At 42.6% G+C, this 16,914-nt stretch overlaps 1 protein-coding gene across 3 annotated transcripts in view; it reads left to right on the forward strand.

Annotated features, from left to right (window-relative positions):
- Positions 1 to 15,125, forward strand: part of PRDM1 (PR/SET domain 1) — a 22,506-nt gene extending 7,381 nt beyond the window's left edge. The window contains exons 3-7 of one of the 3 annotated variants that reach the window (XM_059401125.1): positions 1,358 to 1,477; positions 4,873 to 5,125; positions 10,067 to 11,166; positions 11,628 to 11,756; positions 12,136 to 15,125. In XM_059401125.1, coding sequence (XP_059257108.1) covers positions 1,358 to 1,477; positions 4,873 to 5,125; positions 10,067 to 11,166; positions 11,628 to 11,756; positions 12,136 to 12,708 — 2,175 coding nt within the window. In that variant the 3' untranslated portion in view covers positions 12,709 to 15,125. Of the gene's footprint in view, positions 1 to 1,357; positions 1,478 to 3,669; positions 3,759 to 4,004; positions 4,658 to 4,872; positions 5,126 to 10,066; positions 11,167 to 11,627; positions 11,757 to 12,135 lie in introns of those variants that run through there. The other 2 variants (XM_059401127.1, XM_059401126.1) reach the window with 2 other exon arrangements.
- Positions 15,126 to 16,914: the final 1,789 nt, after the last annotated feature.

Below are 16,914 nucleotides of genomic sequence, written 5' to 3' on the forward strand. Positions count from 1 at the left end.
TCCTTTCTTTCCAGTCTGGGTATGCTCTATTGGCTTGCATATTAAATACTAAATTGTTAAAAAAAAAATCATTAGCTGATAAGAAATATACATAAGATTGGACTGCTATAACCATGGAGATGTGCTTATTCCATATCCATTTCAACAGGTTTTAAGGTCTTCATGAGACATGTTGATGTATCAATGTATGTCACAACCAGAATCTGAGATGCCACTGTGCACATTTATTGATACATATATTTGGACCTGCCACAGCAGGTACACAATTACACAGGAGCCATTGGGCTTAGTAAAACCTGGAAGTAAATATTCTTTAACCTCCCCTCTTGGTCCATTTCAGTAAGGTATTCAGTAAGTAATTTGTAGGTGATTTCAGACCAAAAATAAGTAAGTAAATAAATAAAAATGGGAAAGTGACTGAATAAAAACCAATATAAAACTGTAACTGTGAAATGTTACAGAGGACTCCTTACAGAGGAGTTCTTTTGAATAGTGATGAATTGCTTCCTGATTCGTGGTTGGTGATTTTTTTTTTTACTCCCTTAAAGAAATTTACCATCAAGGAGGAACTGGCATAGTTAACTTGTTTCTTTAGCAGGGCCCTAGTGTGATACATCCAGTCTGAGAAGGTCATTTCCTCAGATCTTAGAACCCCAGCTCTCAGAACCCACAGCTCTCCTCAGTATAAATTTCATTTCAAAGGACGACTCTTGACCACTATTGAGGAGAAGATACTAGGGAAGAACAAAGTCACTTGAAAGATCGTTCTTCTATTAAAGAGAACTTGTAAGTTATGGAAAAGAAAAAAAAAACACCTCATTTGGAATGAAAAGAATATCGTTTGTTTTTATTCTGGTTCCTTAGGTCTTTGTGGAACAACCCAAGAGCATTATTTTGGTTTCTGAGGCTAAAACTATTTTTTTTTCCCCCTCAAGCATGCTGTGTTTATGGTTTGATGGAGAAGGAGAAATAAGAAACTAGGAGCAGGCTGAAATAATTTAATCTTGACCATCTAATTTTGTAGTTTCTGATTCTAAAATAAGATAAAACAGAATGGTTACCCTCTCTGATCTTCTAGTATGAAAAGTAATAGTAAAAATGAAAAAGTCACCTGAGAATAATCCTTTTAGACTAGTTTAATGCTTCGTTGGGTATTTACTTATGATCTGGGAGTCTAAAAGTTGGTTTCCCCCTAAGATGAACATTGTTAAAATTATGTGGGCACCATTGATATTTGTTCTCTGTATCATCATTTTGTCATTGTTGGTTGTACTACCACTTGCCAATTCGATTCAATAAAAACATCGGTTAATATTTTACAGTTTGAAGTAATTATTTCACATTTTATCCCCTTCAGGTTATTGGAGTGGTGAGTAAAGAATACATACCAAAGGGAACACGTTTTGGACCTCTAGTAGGTGAAATCTACACCAATGATACTGTTCCCAAGAACGCCAACAGGAAATATTTCTGGCGGGTAAGTAGAGAAAATTTTTTCAGACTCCATAAGAATTAAGGGAGAAAAAAAATGGAGCCAGAAGTGCTGGGTCATTTCCTTTTTCAACCTGTACTCAGGCTTACCACAACTATTCCAGGCCACTGTGGACATAGGGAGTTGTAAGCAAACGTGATTGAAACCGGTTAATTGTTTGGCTCTAGAAATGAGGCCCCTAGGTGACTAAGGATGGAGATATGGACTGTATATGAATGTTCATTTTTGCAATTCATTAGAGCTTTGTGATGAAAGGAAACAGTATGCTGCTTGCTTCAAGGGTAAGTTCATTTGCATTTCTCTGCAAGGAAGTAGTAATGAGTCACCAAGCCTTAGATTTCACCCCTTCTTGATTTCTTGCTGAGTTAACTTTAATTGAATGGAAGAGTAATCGTAAATGAATTAGCTTGAAAATAAATGCCGTTAAGGAAGGACGGGTAGGAGATGCCACCAGGGGAATGGAGATGACTGGGACTGGTCTTGCGTCTGCATCATAAAACTGCTGGGATTGACCGTGTGTACATTACTCCCGCGTAAGGGAGGTGCTTACAATCATGTGAGAGCTTTAAAGCCTGGCCCATACAACCTCCTTTGGAATATCAGGATTAAAAAGGACCTCAAAGATGAACTAATTAGATGGAGTTTTTGAGTAAAAGACCCAGAATTGGAAGGGAACAGGGACAAAAATTAGACTACGTTCCTTCTTCCCATAGATCTCTCTAGGATATTCACTTTTCTCAATTAGAAAACAGGAACATGCTTACTAAATTTAAAAGTAATATTTTTATGCATACATGCATAAAACATACATGATTACCAGGGAATCATTGTTTGAATTTTTTAAGAATCTTAATTCTTTTAAAAAACAGCTGTAAGAAACAACCACAAAAACTGGATTATACTTATTTTGGCCAGTTTTTACCTACCATGGTTATATCTTGGGAGAAGTATCTTTATAAAAGACTTCTATTTTGGGATCATTCAGAAGCTGTTCCATAGAAACAGGATTTTTTTTAATCCAGGAAGTTTTTGTGTTTTTAGATGTTTTTCTTTCTTTTTTTTTTTTTTTTACTATTTTCCAAACAAGAAAGAGCACGAAGAACTGTTCTTTAAGAACTGTGTGCTCAGTTTTTATTTAATAATTACACATGCTTAAAATATATTTACTTTGTGACTTAAAATGAGCAAAATATCAGTGACTACATTTTTGCCTTTATTGCCAATAAAGTCTTCTCAGAAGTGAGCCACTGAAGTGTGTAAGTCTTGGAGTCAAAAGTCTGAATTAACACAACCCGGCATAAGACTTATTTAATGTATGATTATTTTTTAAAAGGCAAGAAATACCTAAGAACCTCCTATCTCTGTCCCAGTTCCCTGGTTCATTAAAGATTCACCCTAAGTAACTGCAATGCTTTCCTTGGGAGGATTTATTTGAATCAGTCTTTCACATACAAAGGATATTGTAGGAGAAAACTCGCCACATGTTGTCAAAAGCATCCTGATTTTTGCTGGCAGGAATATGAACATCTGTTGTAAGGAAAGAAAAAGTTTCATGCAAATTACACAGTCAAAGAAGAGTAGGGATGTTCAAGTTGAGAAACCAGTGACATTTCTTGTAACTGTACTGTGAGTCAGCACATTTTTAATCTTCCTGATAATATATGGTAGTGTAGTGAGGTGAGGAGCAGTGTTCATTTGATGTATGCATTATTTTATTTTCGTGTGTGTGCACGTATGACTTCATGGCACAGTCGTTTCTGTTTTTAAATGAGGATACAGTAAACCTTAGTCCATGGAAGGCTGACTGGAACCCCACGCCCCGTAGCTTTAGAAAGCAGTCTCCGCCCAGCGAAGAGTGCAGAACGATGGAACCCCATGTTCCTGGAAGTTTGCACATCAGAGTAAACAAACTTGAAAACCCCTCTTGATAGCAGAATTCACCCAGGCTTGTTCCATTTTCTCTTAACAAAACACACCGCAAAAGCTCTCACAAGCTGCTTTGATGAAGCCACATGTATTTCCCCCTTCACAATTTACAGGAAGTTACTCTTAAAAGAAAGTGATTCTGGTGTTTACTGCCTGTGTTAAAGGGACAGAGTTCCTTTTTGTTTCTGATAACGTGTGAGTGAACTACAGACGCGATTTATAGGCTATCATAGTCGGTATGTGACTAGGAACAAAGCCATACCCTGCTGTCCGGTTAGAGCCAAATTTCTGCTACGAACAGTGTCCTACTACTTGAAGACTACAAGTTGCAGATAACCAGGTATTGATTATAGATGGATAAGGAAGTTTCTTAAGTCTGAAGATGGATAAGGAAATTTCTTAAGTCTTTTTAAGTCCCTTAAAAAGAGGGAGAGAGAGAAACTTTCTGTGGAGGAGTGAGGAGTTGGTTTACAAAGTAGTTTCAGCAAGAATGAATGTTTTAATTTTTCCTATTCTTTCTTCTGTCTTTTTACCGAATCAAGCCTGAGTGCGTTGGTATCACTGGGAGGGAGGGAGAATTCTTCACTATGCGTTGCCTTTAAAGGACAATAGTTTCTTCCTGTTCTTTTTTCGAAAAACACATGCCTGTGGCTCTGTGAGTTGGTGTTTTAGCCATCCACCTTACAGATAAGCGGGTTCCCTCTCCCCTCCTTCGGCTTGAAAGAGAAGTGCAAGGCTGAACATGTTTATCAAGAGGAAAAGTGACTTCTCAGTCGACTGTCAAATCCTGGCTTCTGTCCCGGTGTTCACTTTGTTATGGCAGGTGAAGTTCACCTTTGCCCCACCCAGTGTTTCCACAAAAAGGCAGGGTTCCAAGTATTCATATGAGCAAGTGTTACTTCTGGACTTGGAGGCTTGGGGGTGGAGGATGTTTGCATAGTTTAAGCCTTGGGCGGGGGTGTAGGAAACGGCAAGTACAGAGGCCATAGAAAAAGTTGAGACTCAGTTTGACGTATTCGGTTGGCTTGGTCTTCTACCCAGTGACTCAAAGCATTCAAAGTCAGCATAATCGGAACTAAAGTTAGAAGCTTCGCCCATTTGCCGTTCACGGCTGTAGCAAAAGTAATACTCTCTGGTGGTTTGATCCGTCCGAGGCAGCTCCTTAAATGAAATGTGGTGTTTCATTCTTCTGTCATTTTTCCCCCAACATGAAACGATGATAAAACTGAAATGGAAAAGGTAACTGACAAAGTGTGCCTTACCTGTTTCCGTCCTGATTTCTGCTGATTCAAGACGACTCTGGCTAAACCGATTGCATTCTTTTTCTGTGTGGGCAACAGGGAATGAGAAATCACACACGGTTCTTGCTGTGTTTCTTCTCGGAGGTGCCGGGGAAGCTTGTCATTGCTTTGGGGCTGACTTTCTTTTACACGTCTGTCTTTTTGTTTGGACAGATCTACTCCAGAGGGGAGCTTCTCCACTTCATCGATGGCTTTAATGAGGAAAAAAGCAACTGGATGCGCTATGTGAATCCGGCGCACTCTGCCCGGGAGCAGAACTTGGCTGCGTGTCAGAACGGGATGAACATCTACTTCTACACCATTAAGCCCATCCCTGCCAACCAGGAGCTTCTTGTGTGGTATTGTCGGGACTTTGCAGAGAGGCTTCACTACCCTTATCCCGGAGAGCTAACAATGATGAATCTCAGTAAGTGGATTATAGAACAAAAAATAATAATAAAAAAAATTTAAAATGCCAGTAATGTCAGTTCTGCCCCTAGGAGCTAATAACATGTTGTTTAATTATACGGCTCCATGTGTGGGGCCAAGTAGGTGGCTTTAAACAAGGGATGAGGAAAAGGGGAACAATTTTTTGTAGTCCCTGTCCCCCATTAGGAAATTTGACCATGTAAAATATTAAGAGCTATTTTGAGTGTTTAATTCAGAAAGTTACAGGAAGAAATAGATGTCTAATTCTAATCTTTCCAAAAGGGGGCAGGTGGGAGTATAAAAAGGGATTGGTCCTGACACGCCTATTATGCGAGGTATAGCCCTTGTTTGTGGGGATTTGTTGGTGCTTACAGTGTGTGTTGGAATATTGTAGAGATGCACATTTGGTTATCAATGTATGGTCTGATGTAGAACACCGCAGACTGTTTTCTAAAAAAACTCACAGCTATAATTTTAAAAATATTATTCTAAGTGGATAACTCTAAAGATTTTATATCTTAGTCTCCTTCTTTAAGGCAAAAACCTAATTATCTAACCTCTGGATCACTTTTACAGTAGCCACCTAACACTTTGTTTTAAAAAATTCTCAGTTCCTTAGGTTTATAGGCTTTTACTTTTTTATTTGGTTGAAGTTACTGCCATAACCCCTCTGCAAAAGGCTACCTCATTTTAGTCATTCTCAAGTGATCTCTAGGAACAATTTAAGAATGACCATAAAACTCCAGTCTGTTGTAATTATGGTTCCATGTTCTCGGTTAGACTGCTACATTTTAAGGAAGTTTTTAACAGTAGGTCCTTTTGATGTAAAAGTTTTGGCATCTACATTTTGAAATTTTTGTAACTTTTTGTTTTGATATGATTTCAAACTTGAGGAAAAGTTGCAAAAATAGTACAAAGAATTCCCAGGTACCTCTTACCCAGATTCACCAGTTGTTGATAATGCAGGCTTAATTGTTTTATCTGACAGCTCAGTTGCTTTAGTTCACATTTCTACCTTTGAAACATTTGGAATGGATGTTAATTTTAACATAGATTAGGATTTTGACTTCAACTTTAGGACCAGTTCACAAACCCATTACCTGTCCTGGTCAGGCTAAGCAACTCTGTAGCTAGTTGGTGTTCATCCCACACTGTCTAGTTTACTTGATCTTCCTACCATCTCAATACTGTATTTGCAGTTTTCTGAAAAGCTGGGACTATGAAAGCTTATGAATCTCCCTCTCAGGATCACCTTTCAAGTTTGCATTCGTGGTCCTCTCACACACATACACACATCACACTCAGTGCACCCTTGAACTTTAGGAAGAGGTCTTGGAATCATTGGAAACAAGCTGGCTCCTAACATGAACACGAGGGGTGAGTCAGGTCTTGACAAAGGAGTCAGTTCTTTCCCCTCATATCTCTTCTGAGCTCCCAAGAGTCTGTGGTATTGCTGAGTACCCCAGGAGCCATTCAGCTGTTTTGGCATTTGCATGTGCCAGACCAGCTGTGCCAGGCCCATGGTAAAAGACAGCTTATAGTCTAGCAGAGCCTCTCAGAGGAAGATGTGCTGTTTCCTCCTGACTTTCTCAGCATGGCAAGTCACTTCTTGAGGGTCTCCTTACACTCCTTGAGCTTCATCATTCATGAATTCAGAGAAAGACTTTGGTTGGTTTTGTTTTGTTTGTTTGTTTGTTTGTTTGTTTGTTTTCAAACAGTAACTCCATTTGAAGTGACCCACCCCAGTGACTTTGCACCAACCACAAAGAAGCTTTTTTACCTACATCCTTCACCGAATGCGGTTTCAAAGGCCCTGCATTTTTATTCCCCGATAGAAAGGCTTTACACAACATTTAAGATTCAAGTGCTTATTCTCTGTGTTCAGAGCAATTTCCATGTATATTGTGGAAATGACACTTTTGTTCCCACCAAAGTCCCTTTATATTTATGCAGAATTTTTTTCTAAATGGCAGCTTAACATTTTCAGGGACGCTTTCCTTGTCCAGTATTCATAGTAAAGAAGGAGAGTGAACAAATAACCAGTCACATTAAAAGCCAAGACTCCCCATGCTGATTGTGAAACCAGTTGTCTTAGGTGTGGTAACTGCTGATTGAACCTCTGATCAGGAAAATTTCCACTCTTTCATCAGGCCTAATAGGTAGATTGTGTCTTCAAATGAGTTGTGTTGGGTTTCCGTGCTCCCAGCACAATAGAAGTTTGTGCCAGAGTCTTGGTGAGGACTTTAAATGGCAATGATGGTCAAACTGGTAGACTTTTGAGAAGAGATTCGAATTAAACTGAGGCCAAAAAAAAAATAGAAAGAAAAAATAGTAAGTAGCCAGCAATCACAAATTGGCATTTAAAAAAAAAAAAAAAAAGAAAGAAAGAAAGAAAAAGAAAAGGAGTAGAAACTATTAAATTTAACTCTTACCCCTCCCAGGTTTTTTGGTATTTTTTCCTATGTATCTAACCAACCCATCTAGAAAACAGTTGACCAAATTATAGACTTCTAAATGTTAATCTGCTTTCTCAGTTTCAGTTGAAAACAGACTTTGTTTTGCCTACTGCAGAACTTCTAGGTTCTTTCTTGTAGTCTTGGGGGTTCTTATTATAGATCGAAAATGTGAGTCGGCATAATTAAGCCATTCAGAGCCTTCAGAAGCAGTTCACTCTTGAAATGACTCCGTCCGCCTACAGCCATTTAAGATTTAAGAACAAAAACAGATCTTGATTTTCTTCTTCATGTTAACTCAAGCTGCTGCTGAGTGGGAGAGTCAGAAATGACACCAGCTCTACTGATTACTCAGCTGCTGAAGGATGATTTTTTAAAATGTACCTTCACATAGATTTCATGACTTCCACCTTAGAACATCTTAGGGAGCTAACATTTCCTTCTGGATATTGTTTTGGAGGAAAATAGAATTTTTTTTCTATGGAGGCATAAGAGACCAAACGTGGATTGTGAATTTACTATGTGCTAGGCCCTGTGCTAAGAATTTTGCATGGAAAATTACAGATTCTGACTTTCGTGTTTGGTGGCCCAGTCATTAGCTTTGTTTTCAGTTTAATAACTGAATTATTAAGGTACCTAGTGAGAACACCTAACTAAATAGGAGGGACAGGGCTGCTGATGGACACTCGTTTCTTGCTTATGGTCTCAATCTGTTGAACTTCAGAACCAAGAGTACTGAAGCCACTGGAAAAATTATGAGACTGGGGTATAATTTGCCACTTGAAAATGGTGAAGTTTCTGTACGTTTTATGAGGGTGTCGTCTTTTTTTTAATGTGGGCCTACACGGGTGTCTCCAGATTGTTCTTTTTCACCTCCATAAAATTCCTTCCTGTGACTGGGAGATGCCTCGCCTATCAGTTTCCCAACTTAGCTGTCTCTCTTCCTTTACCATTTCAGCTTTAAAAAACAAAAGTGACAATTTGAACTTCCTGCCTGCTGGGCCTCACTGAAAGACTGATATTGACGTGATAAGGGGTTATTTATTTTGGTTTAGTGGCTTCAGAAATCCCTCTCCCTCAACAAGCTTTCCATCACTGCTCCCATCAGCATCTTCCCTGATAGTGTCTTGGCTGTGTTTATTCTGGGGCTGCTGGCTCACCCGGGAGTAACTGATAACAGCTAGCAGGAGATAACATTCTCCGAGGGCCTCTCAAACTGGAATCAAGCCTGACAGTCCAGAGAATGGATTTGAAGAGTTCAGAATCTGGACTTCCACAGACTTCATTTCTAGACCTATCAGATATCAAGCCTGGAGTGCTTTCTGAGTGAAATCAAGCGGAATTTTTTTTTTTTTTTTGAGACCACGAATGATACAGCAAGGTCCCCAACATGTCCCCTTCCGATACCAAGGCCAAAGTTCCCCTGCCTCCCAAGGCATCCACACACATGGCCGGTTCATGCCTTCAACCTACTCCTCCTTGTGGGCAGCTGTTCAGTTGGAGCGATTGCCCTCTGATAACCAGAGCGCCAGCGAAGCAGCATCTGTTTTACTTTTGATTTCCAGGGAAGGCTGAGCTGGGAGTTTTTGGTGTTCCCTGCTCTGACTGGTGTTTTTCCAAAGGCATCGTTTGTTTCGTGTGTTTGGAGGGGCAGGGCTAGTGATGGCCTGCAGAGTCTGGAACTGTCCTCATTGCTGCTGTTCCTAAATAGTGTATTTATCGAGTAATAATACAGAATAAATGCTTTCATCTTAGCTGCCTGTTTTCTTTGGTGCTCTAAGTAATTGAACTGGCTCGGGAAGTGCCTGTTGTGGTTTGGCAGAGATGAGTATGTCACGCCTTGTGATTCCAGGGGACAGCATTGCTGGGAGCCTGGTTAGACCAGACAGAACCTTGGTGCCATTCTCGTGTTGTCAGCAACTTGAGGGGAAGGGGTGGCATCCACATTGCTAATCTATTTGGCACAGGCAGTTTGAACAGGGTTTTATCAAATTCGTATTAAATAAGAATCAAGGTGAAAACTGATGACTGCTTGTTACTTGAAATGAGTCTTAATCTTTCACATCTAGTTCGCAGGGTGTGCTGATTTCCTTTCGGTACACTGTGAACATCAGAATGACTTTTATTAACCTCTGACACCCCCACACCAGGATTTTTCCACCCCATTTTAATGGAAGCTCCCCCGTTCTAGCTTGAACAGCACTTTTCCATCATACGGTTTTTTACTAGTAGAAACAAAATAATCCAGACAGACAGTGCCCTTCATTCGAGATGTTGTCACTGTCCCCGTTTTGCCCATAAGGAAATGGAGCGGTGCGTGTGAGCGAGTGGCCCCCGAGCCCTCTAGAATGAGAGGGCGTTGAGAAGCCAGGTGTGTCTCGCTTGTGGCCAGCTGGCGCTCAGGTTTTCTCAAGGAGAGAGCAGCTTTGGCATTTTCACTTCAGTTCTCTATAACCCTTTGAGTAACCGACCCGTCTTTATTTCAGCACAAACCCAGGGCCATCCAAAGCAGCCCAGCACTGAGAAAAACGAACTGTGCCCCAAGAGCGTTCCAAAGAGAGAGTACAGCGTGAAAGAAATCCTGAAATTGGACTCCAACCCCTCCAAGGGAAAGGACTGCTACCGTTCCAACATTTCACCCTTCTCTTCAGAAAAGGAGGCGGACGACTTCCGAAAAAACGGGAGCCCCGAAATGCCCTTCTACCCTCGGGTTGTCTACCCCATCCGGGCCCCTCTGCCGGAGGACTTTTTGAAAGCCTATGGGATGGAGAGGCCGACCTACATCACTCACTCTCCCATCCCGTCCTCCGCGACCCCGAGCCCCTCGGCGAGAAGCAGCCCCGACCAAAGCCTCAAAAGCTGCAGCCCGCACAGCAGCCCGGGGAACACGGTGTCGCCCCTGGCGCCCTGCCCTCCAGAGCACCGAGACTCGTACGCCTACTTGAACGCCCCTTACGGCCCCGAAGGCTTGGGCTCCTACCCGGGGTACGCACCGGCCCCGCACCTGCCCCCGGCCTTCATCCCCTCCTACAACGCCCACTACCCCAAGTTCCTTCTGCCCCCCTACGGCGTGAATTGCAACGGCCTGGGCACCGTGGGCAACATGGGCGGCGTGGGCAACCTGAGCCTCTTCCCCAGGCTGTACCCCGTCTACGGCAGCCTCCTGGGCGGTGGCGGCCTGCCGCACCCCCTGCTCAGCCCGGCCTCCCTGCCCAGCTCGCTGCCCTCGGACGGGGCCCGCAGGCCGCTGCAGCCCGACCACGCGCGCGAGGTGCTCGTCCCGGCGCCGCACAGTGCCTTCTCCCTCCCCGGGGCGGCCGCCAGCATGAAGGACAGGGCGAGCAGCCCCACCAGCGGGTCGCCCACAGCCGGCACGGCCGCCTCGGCGGAGCACGTGGTGCAGCCCAAAGCTACCTCAGCGGCGCTGGCGGCCCCCGGCAGTGACGAAGCCATGAATCTCATTAAAAACAAAAGAAACATGACAGGCTACAAGACCCTGCCCTACCCCCTGAAGAAGCAGAACGGCAAGATAAAGTATGAATGCAACGTTTGCGCCAAGACCTTTGGCCAACTCTCAAACCTGAAGGTAGGCCACGCAGCGAGCACGGGGGCAGCAGTCGGCCCGCGCGCCCCGGGGCCTCACTACGCCTGCGCGCCGGGGCCGCCCTGTGCGCCTGCGCGCCTGCATGTGGCTCGCTCTGCGCAGGTGCTGAGGCGCTTTAGCGACAAGTGCGACGGGCGGGAATAGCGGATTAGGGGTGGCGGGGTTTCTTTGGCCATTTCTGGCGCTGTGACTTCGGACTAATTACTTCTCTGCTGCGTTTCTTCTGAATGATGAAAATGCGGTGTTTGGGCTAGAAGATCAGATCCTTTGGCTCAAACAAAATGAAGCGTTCTGAAAACGCTGGGGCTGTGTCTGTTCGGGTTAAGCTCTCACGTGATGGTTTTCCTAAAGTGTCTGCATCATAAATGCCTGAGTCCTTGAGCAGAAATGGGAGGTCTTCCCACCGACCGAGAGCAGGGCTAACGCACGTGGCTTCTTTCCAGGTTCACCTCAGAGTGCACAGCGGAGAACGGCCTTTCAAATGCCAGACTTGCAACAAGGGCTTTACTCAGCTTGCCCACCTGCAGAAACACTACCTGGTACACACGGGAGAGAAGCCACATGAATGCCAGGTGGGCAGTGATTTCCGGTAGAAATTTTCACCTTTGTACAGAATGTGTCAGGAGCGGTCTCCCTGTGTCCCATAGCCCCGTAGTTTAAAGCAGCACAAGAATTCTGCCTGGCCACGTCTCATAACCCTGTACCTGCTGAGGAGCAGAGGTGATGACACAGCCGGCTTCCAGTGGGTGGAAGATGGCAGGGGGAAGTAAACACCTCGCGTGCAGTGCCCACATCTCCCTGTTTGCTTAATGCCACGCCATAGGTGCCACCGGGAGGCTTCTCCACTCACAGGTTGCTGGGCGTTGGTATGTAAGCGGGCCCTTCCCACCGGCAGCTCTTAATCTTCTGGTCTTCCTGCCTCCCATCTCTGCCCTCTTCCCCACACTGTAGGTTTGCCACAAGCGATTTAGCAGCACCAGCAATCTCAAGACCCACCTGCGACTCCACTCTGGAGAGAAACCTTACCAGTGCAAGGTGTGCCCTGCCAAGTTCACCCAGTTTGTGCACCTGAAACTCCACAAGCGCCTACACACCCGGGAGCGGCCCCACAAGTGTGCCCATTGCCACAAGAGCTACATCCATCTCTGCAGCCTCAAGGTCCACCTGAAGGGGAACTGTCCTGTGGCCCCAGCCACGGGGATGCCTTTGGAGGATCTGACCCGGATCAATGAAGAAATCGAGAAGTTTGACATCAGCGACAACGCCGACCGGCTCGAAGACATGGAGGACAACATCGATGTGACCTCTGTGGTGGAGAAAGAAATTCTGGCTGTGGTCAGAAAAGAGAAAGAAGAAACTGGCCTGAAAGTGTCTTTGCAAAGAAACATGGGGAATGGACTCCTCTCAGGGTGTAGCCTTTATGAGTCATCAGACCCATCCCTCATGAAGTTGGCTCACAGCAACCCACTACCTCTGGGGCCTGTAAAGGTCAAACAGGAAACAGTTGAACCAATGGATCCTTAAGATTTCCAGAAAACAAAAAAAAGCATTTTGTTTTGTTTCTTAACTTATGACTTGGCAAGTCAGGGTGCCTGTAACAAATGCTTGTACATAATTCCAGTTCTGCGAAGCTCTCCTGACGGTAGATGGTTTCCCCTCACCTGTCTGGAATTAAAGAAGGAACTCCAAAGTTACTGAAATCTCAGGGCATAAATGAGACAAAGACAATATATATATATACATATTATATATACTTATTTACACCCCCATCTATATATTTGAACCTGTGTATTTTGAATATTTGTGTGGATATGTTTGCATAGCCTTCCCATTGCTAAGACTATTGCCTAGCCATAATTATTTTTTCAATGATAATCCTTCATAATTTATTATACAATTTATCATTCAAAAAGCAATAATTAAAAAAGTTTACAATGACTGGAAAAATTCCTTGTAATTTGAGTTATAAATGTTATATTTTTTTCTTGTGGCTATTCTTTGTAGATAGTTTCTGCACATCTGTCTAAGTACCTATGATTTAGTAAACAAATACATTACTTCAGTTGACCTCCCTCTATAATAATGGTTTGAAAATGCGGTTTGGTTTTGCCAAAGTTAGACAGTTGATGTGTTAACTCATAAGATCTCACTTGAACAGCATTGTATACCATGGGGGGAATGTGTGCAGAATTACCCAATAATAACTTCAGTAGAAGAGACAAGAAAGGGAATCTTGTATATTTGTGTAGATAGTTCAGATTCTTTTCCCCCTAGCTACAGATTTACCAGAAAGGAGATAAGAAGGCTTTGCTAACCTGTCTTCCTCTCCAAAAAGCAGGGTCACCCCACCCCCAAAGTCACATGGCCATTCAGAGTGGTCACGTGACCTTTGCATCCCAGTGTATTATCTGAAAATGTGAATGAGACAAACTGCCATGTTTAAAACTGCCGCAAAATGTTCCCAAAGCACAGGTGGTTTTGTATGTGTGAGGTTTGGGGGTTTGAGTCTGGGTGTTGTTTTTGTTATTGGGGTTTTTTGTTGTTGTTGTTATGTCAAAAATTGCACAAACATGGTGCTCTACCAGGAAGGATTTGAGGTAGATAGGCTCAGGCCACACTTTAAAAAGAAAACAAAACAAACAAAAAAATGAAAAACGGGTATTCTTGTTGTCTTAGGGTAAAAGCAGGCAATGCACATTCCTATCCCCAACACATCAATTGTATTTTGTTCTGTAAAACTCAGATTTTCCTCAGTATTTGTGTTTTTACATTTTATGGTTAATTTAATTAAAGATGAAAGGGCATTGCAAAGCTGTTCAACAACAATTACCTCATTGAGTGTGTCCAGTAGTGCAGGAAGTGATGTCTTATGCAGTGATTTGCTACTCTGCAGGAGAAACCAAGTGTGCTCCAGAAAGGACAGAATGTGTGCCATTCTGTCTTTTACTCTGCTAAGCCCAAAGATTACATGTCAGCATTCAAGGTGTAGCAAAGAATGATGTATATTTATAAATCTATTTATACCACTATACCATGTGTATATATAATATATTTATAACCACTTAAATTGTGAGCCAAACCATGTAAAAGAACCTACTTTTCCTAAGGGCAAAAAGAAAAATCCTTTCTGAGGCTTTGCTTAACACTTGAGGACCTCATCATCAGAGACATTGGTGAGCTTGGGCACCTCCTTGCTATTGTACGAGACCCCAAAACCTTGGTGCAAAGCTGGAGACTGCATAACAACCAGGGAGAGAGAGATGCATCATCTTTCACCAGTAAGGGCAATCTAAGATGGCTTTATTTTTGTTACGTGGTCACACCCAAGTCATGGAAATAAAGTCCCATCACACCCTTTGCCACTATTAATTTTCTCTCTCTTTCTCACTAACTGATGCATCACTTATCAGTCTGGTTTCTACATTCAACCTTTTATTGATGGCAACTATGTCAGCCTGCAGTAAAGAACGAACTTAGGAGAATCAAGAGAAACCTCAGAGCCTTACTGATCTGTTCCTCTCTAAGTGGCAAAACTGACGATATTTTATGGATCAGTGCTGGGCCAACGCAGTCCTTAATTGTAGGTAAACCAAAGCATCGCACACTGACATTGACACCAAACATTAACGGTCTGCTCACTTGTTCTTTTCTTTCTCTTTTGTACTTTCTTATTTGTGGGAATTTTTACCAAGACCCGCGTGGCTCGAGACTTGCTTCTCTTTGCTGTTTGACCTTCCCTTGTAGGCCTCTTACATGTGAATGTGGAGCCCACAATCAACAGTGGTTTTATTTTTTTCCTCTAATCAAAGTTAAAACTGACCAAAGTTATTGGCTTTTTACTTTGCTAGAACAACAGATTATCTTATGTTTACGTACTGGTTTACATTGTTATTTATGTGCAAATTGTCAAAATGTAAATTAAATATAAATGTTCATGTTTACCAATGCTTGTCTAGTGTCTTCAGTGAGGGGCCAGTGAAGTGACCTCTTCTTAGGGAACAATTTTGAACATGACAGTGTTTGCGTCTCTTCGGCCCCACCCACGCTCCCTAGCAGCAGTGAGTCCCTCATCCCCCACTTCCATCGGGGACCACTCTTGTGAGTGATCTGAAGCGTTGATCTCTTTTCTCTCATAAGTGACCAGTTTAAGATTTTTCAATTATGAGCTATAGAAGTGTTTTCTAAGAAAAGCGTTTCAAACTTTAGTAATGGATTTTGTCTGTCTCTTTTACTCTATTGATGGGGATTGGGTGGTGAGGTAAGGAAGACTCGGATCCCTAGCCTTCCTAGCCTCAGGACAGCATGTATGTGATGTATGTGTGTATGTGTGTAGACCCAACTGACTCAGGGGTAAGGGACATTGAGGAAAACTGGGTTGAGGAACAATACTTTGCCCAGTGAGGACAACGTTTTTGCCTCAGTAGTTAACACTGACCGTGCCATAGGGAATAAGTTCTAATGTGCTTTTGCAGTCTTCCTGTTCTACATCCCACGGTATTTTTTTCCCTTTACATCTTAGCTCAGAAAGTAGATCTGCCACTTGTTCATTTAAAATGAATTTCAAGACTTCTGTTTTACCAGAAGCTGGGCATTGTTAGGATGAAACCCAGAGACATGCTGGTATGGCCATGCAATCCCAACAGTCACATGGTGGGAAAGGGTTTATTTGCTTGTCCGTGGAGGATCCAGAAACTAACCTGTCTCCAGGCAAAAATAAATTTGAGTCTCATTTGGTAGATATGAACAGGAGATGCTTTTAGAAAACTGTTAGTGCCCTCAATGAAAAAAATTTAAAAGTCCCTTGCAAATAATGTTTGTGCTTGCCATGTCCTCCATTACCAAGTTCGTTCCATGTCCATGCTAGCCGCATGTTAGGAATAATGCTCCTTACATTTGGATACTCGAAACTGCCCGATATATTTTTTTCATGTTTCTTCTTTATATTCACATCTGTACCAAGAATTTGAAATGCTGCCAACATGTAACTGTGGAGTTAAGAAAACCAGAACCCTATTGTCATAAATGTGCCAAATGGTGCTGGTTTCACTACTAAATTCTACAGAACCATTGTGGTAATAATTTTTCAAAACAAAGCCCAGTAAGATTCAGAGTGTAACCGTTACTACCATAAATCATAGCTCTTTACTTGGCAAAGCATGCCTCTTTTTTCTTGAGAGTTATGTATCTTGGGAACTCTTGTGGACTTAGCTGCTTAATGAAACATTACATGAAAAGATAATATTCACTAGAAGCTCAAGTCTACCCAGCTGACATCCACACAGTTGGATCAAGGCTTCATGCAGCTGTTTTCAGGGCAAGGCAAGACTGAAGAAATAATCTTTTTCTGAGTCTTAACCTTAAAATAAAAGCTCTGTTCTGAAATAACAGAATATATGGTTCCATGGGAGTATATGGGCACATTTCTGGATTATTTCTTCCCTTGAGGGACAGGAAATCCATTTAGGACCCGTAAGTTTGTATGAGCGAGCTCATTCCTATCTCCGTGTGTGTGTGGGTGTGTGTGTTTAGCCTTCTCTAAAAGGAGATAATAAGCAAAGGCCAGAGCAGAAAAATGAAAGTAATTAGAGGCACATGGTGCAGGATTGCTGATGTAAAACCAGGCCTCAAGGATGATCTGGTCTAAAAAGGAAGGGTATACCACAGAGAGTGGCAGCTTAAAACAATGAACAGGAGAGAAGTTACATAGAAAGTGATCCTTGAACCAGTCCA

This window comes from Mustela nigripes, chromosome 5 (assembly GCF_022355385.1).
Source record: "Mustela nigripes isolate SB6536 chromosome 5, MUSNIG.SB6536, whole genome shotgun sequence".
NCBI classification, from domain to species: domain Eukaryota; kingdom Metazoa; phylum Chordata; class Mammalia; order Carnivora; family Mustelidae; genus Mustela; species Mustela nigripes.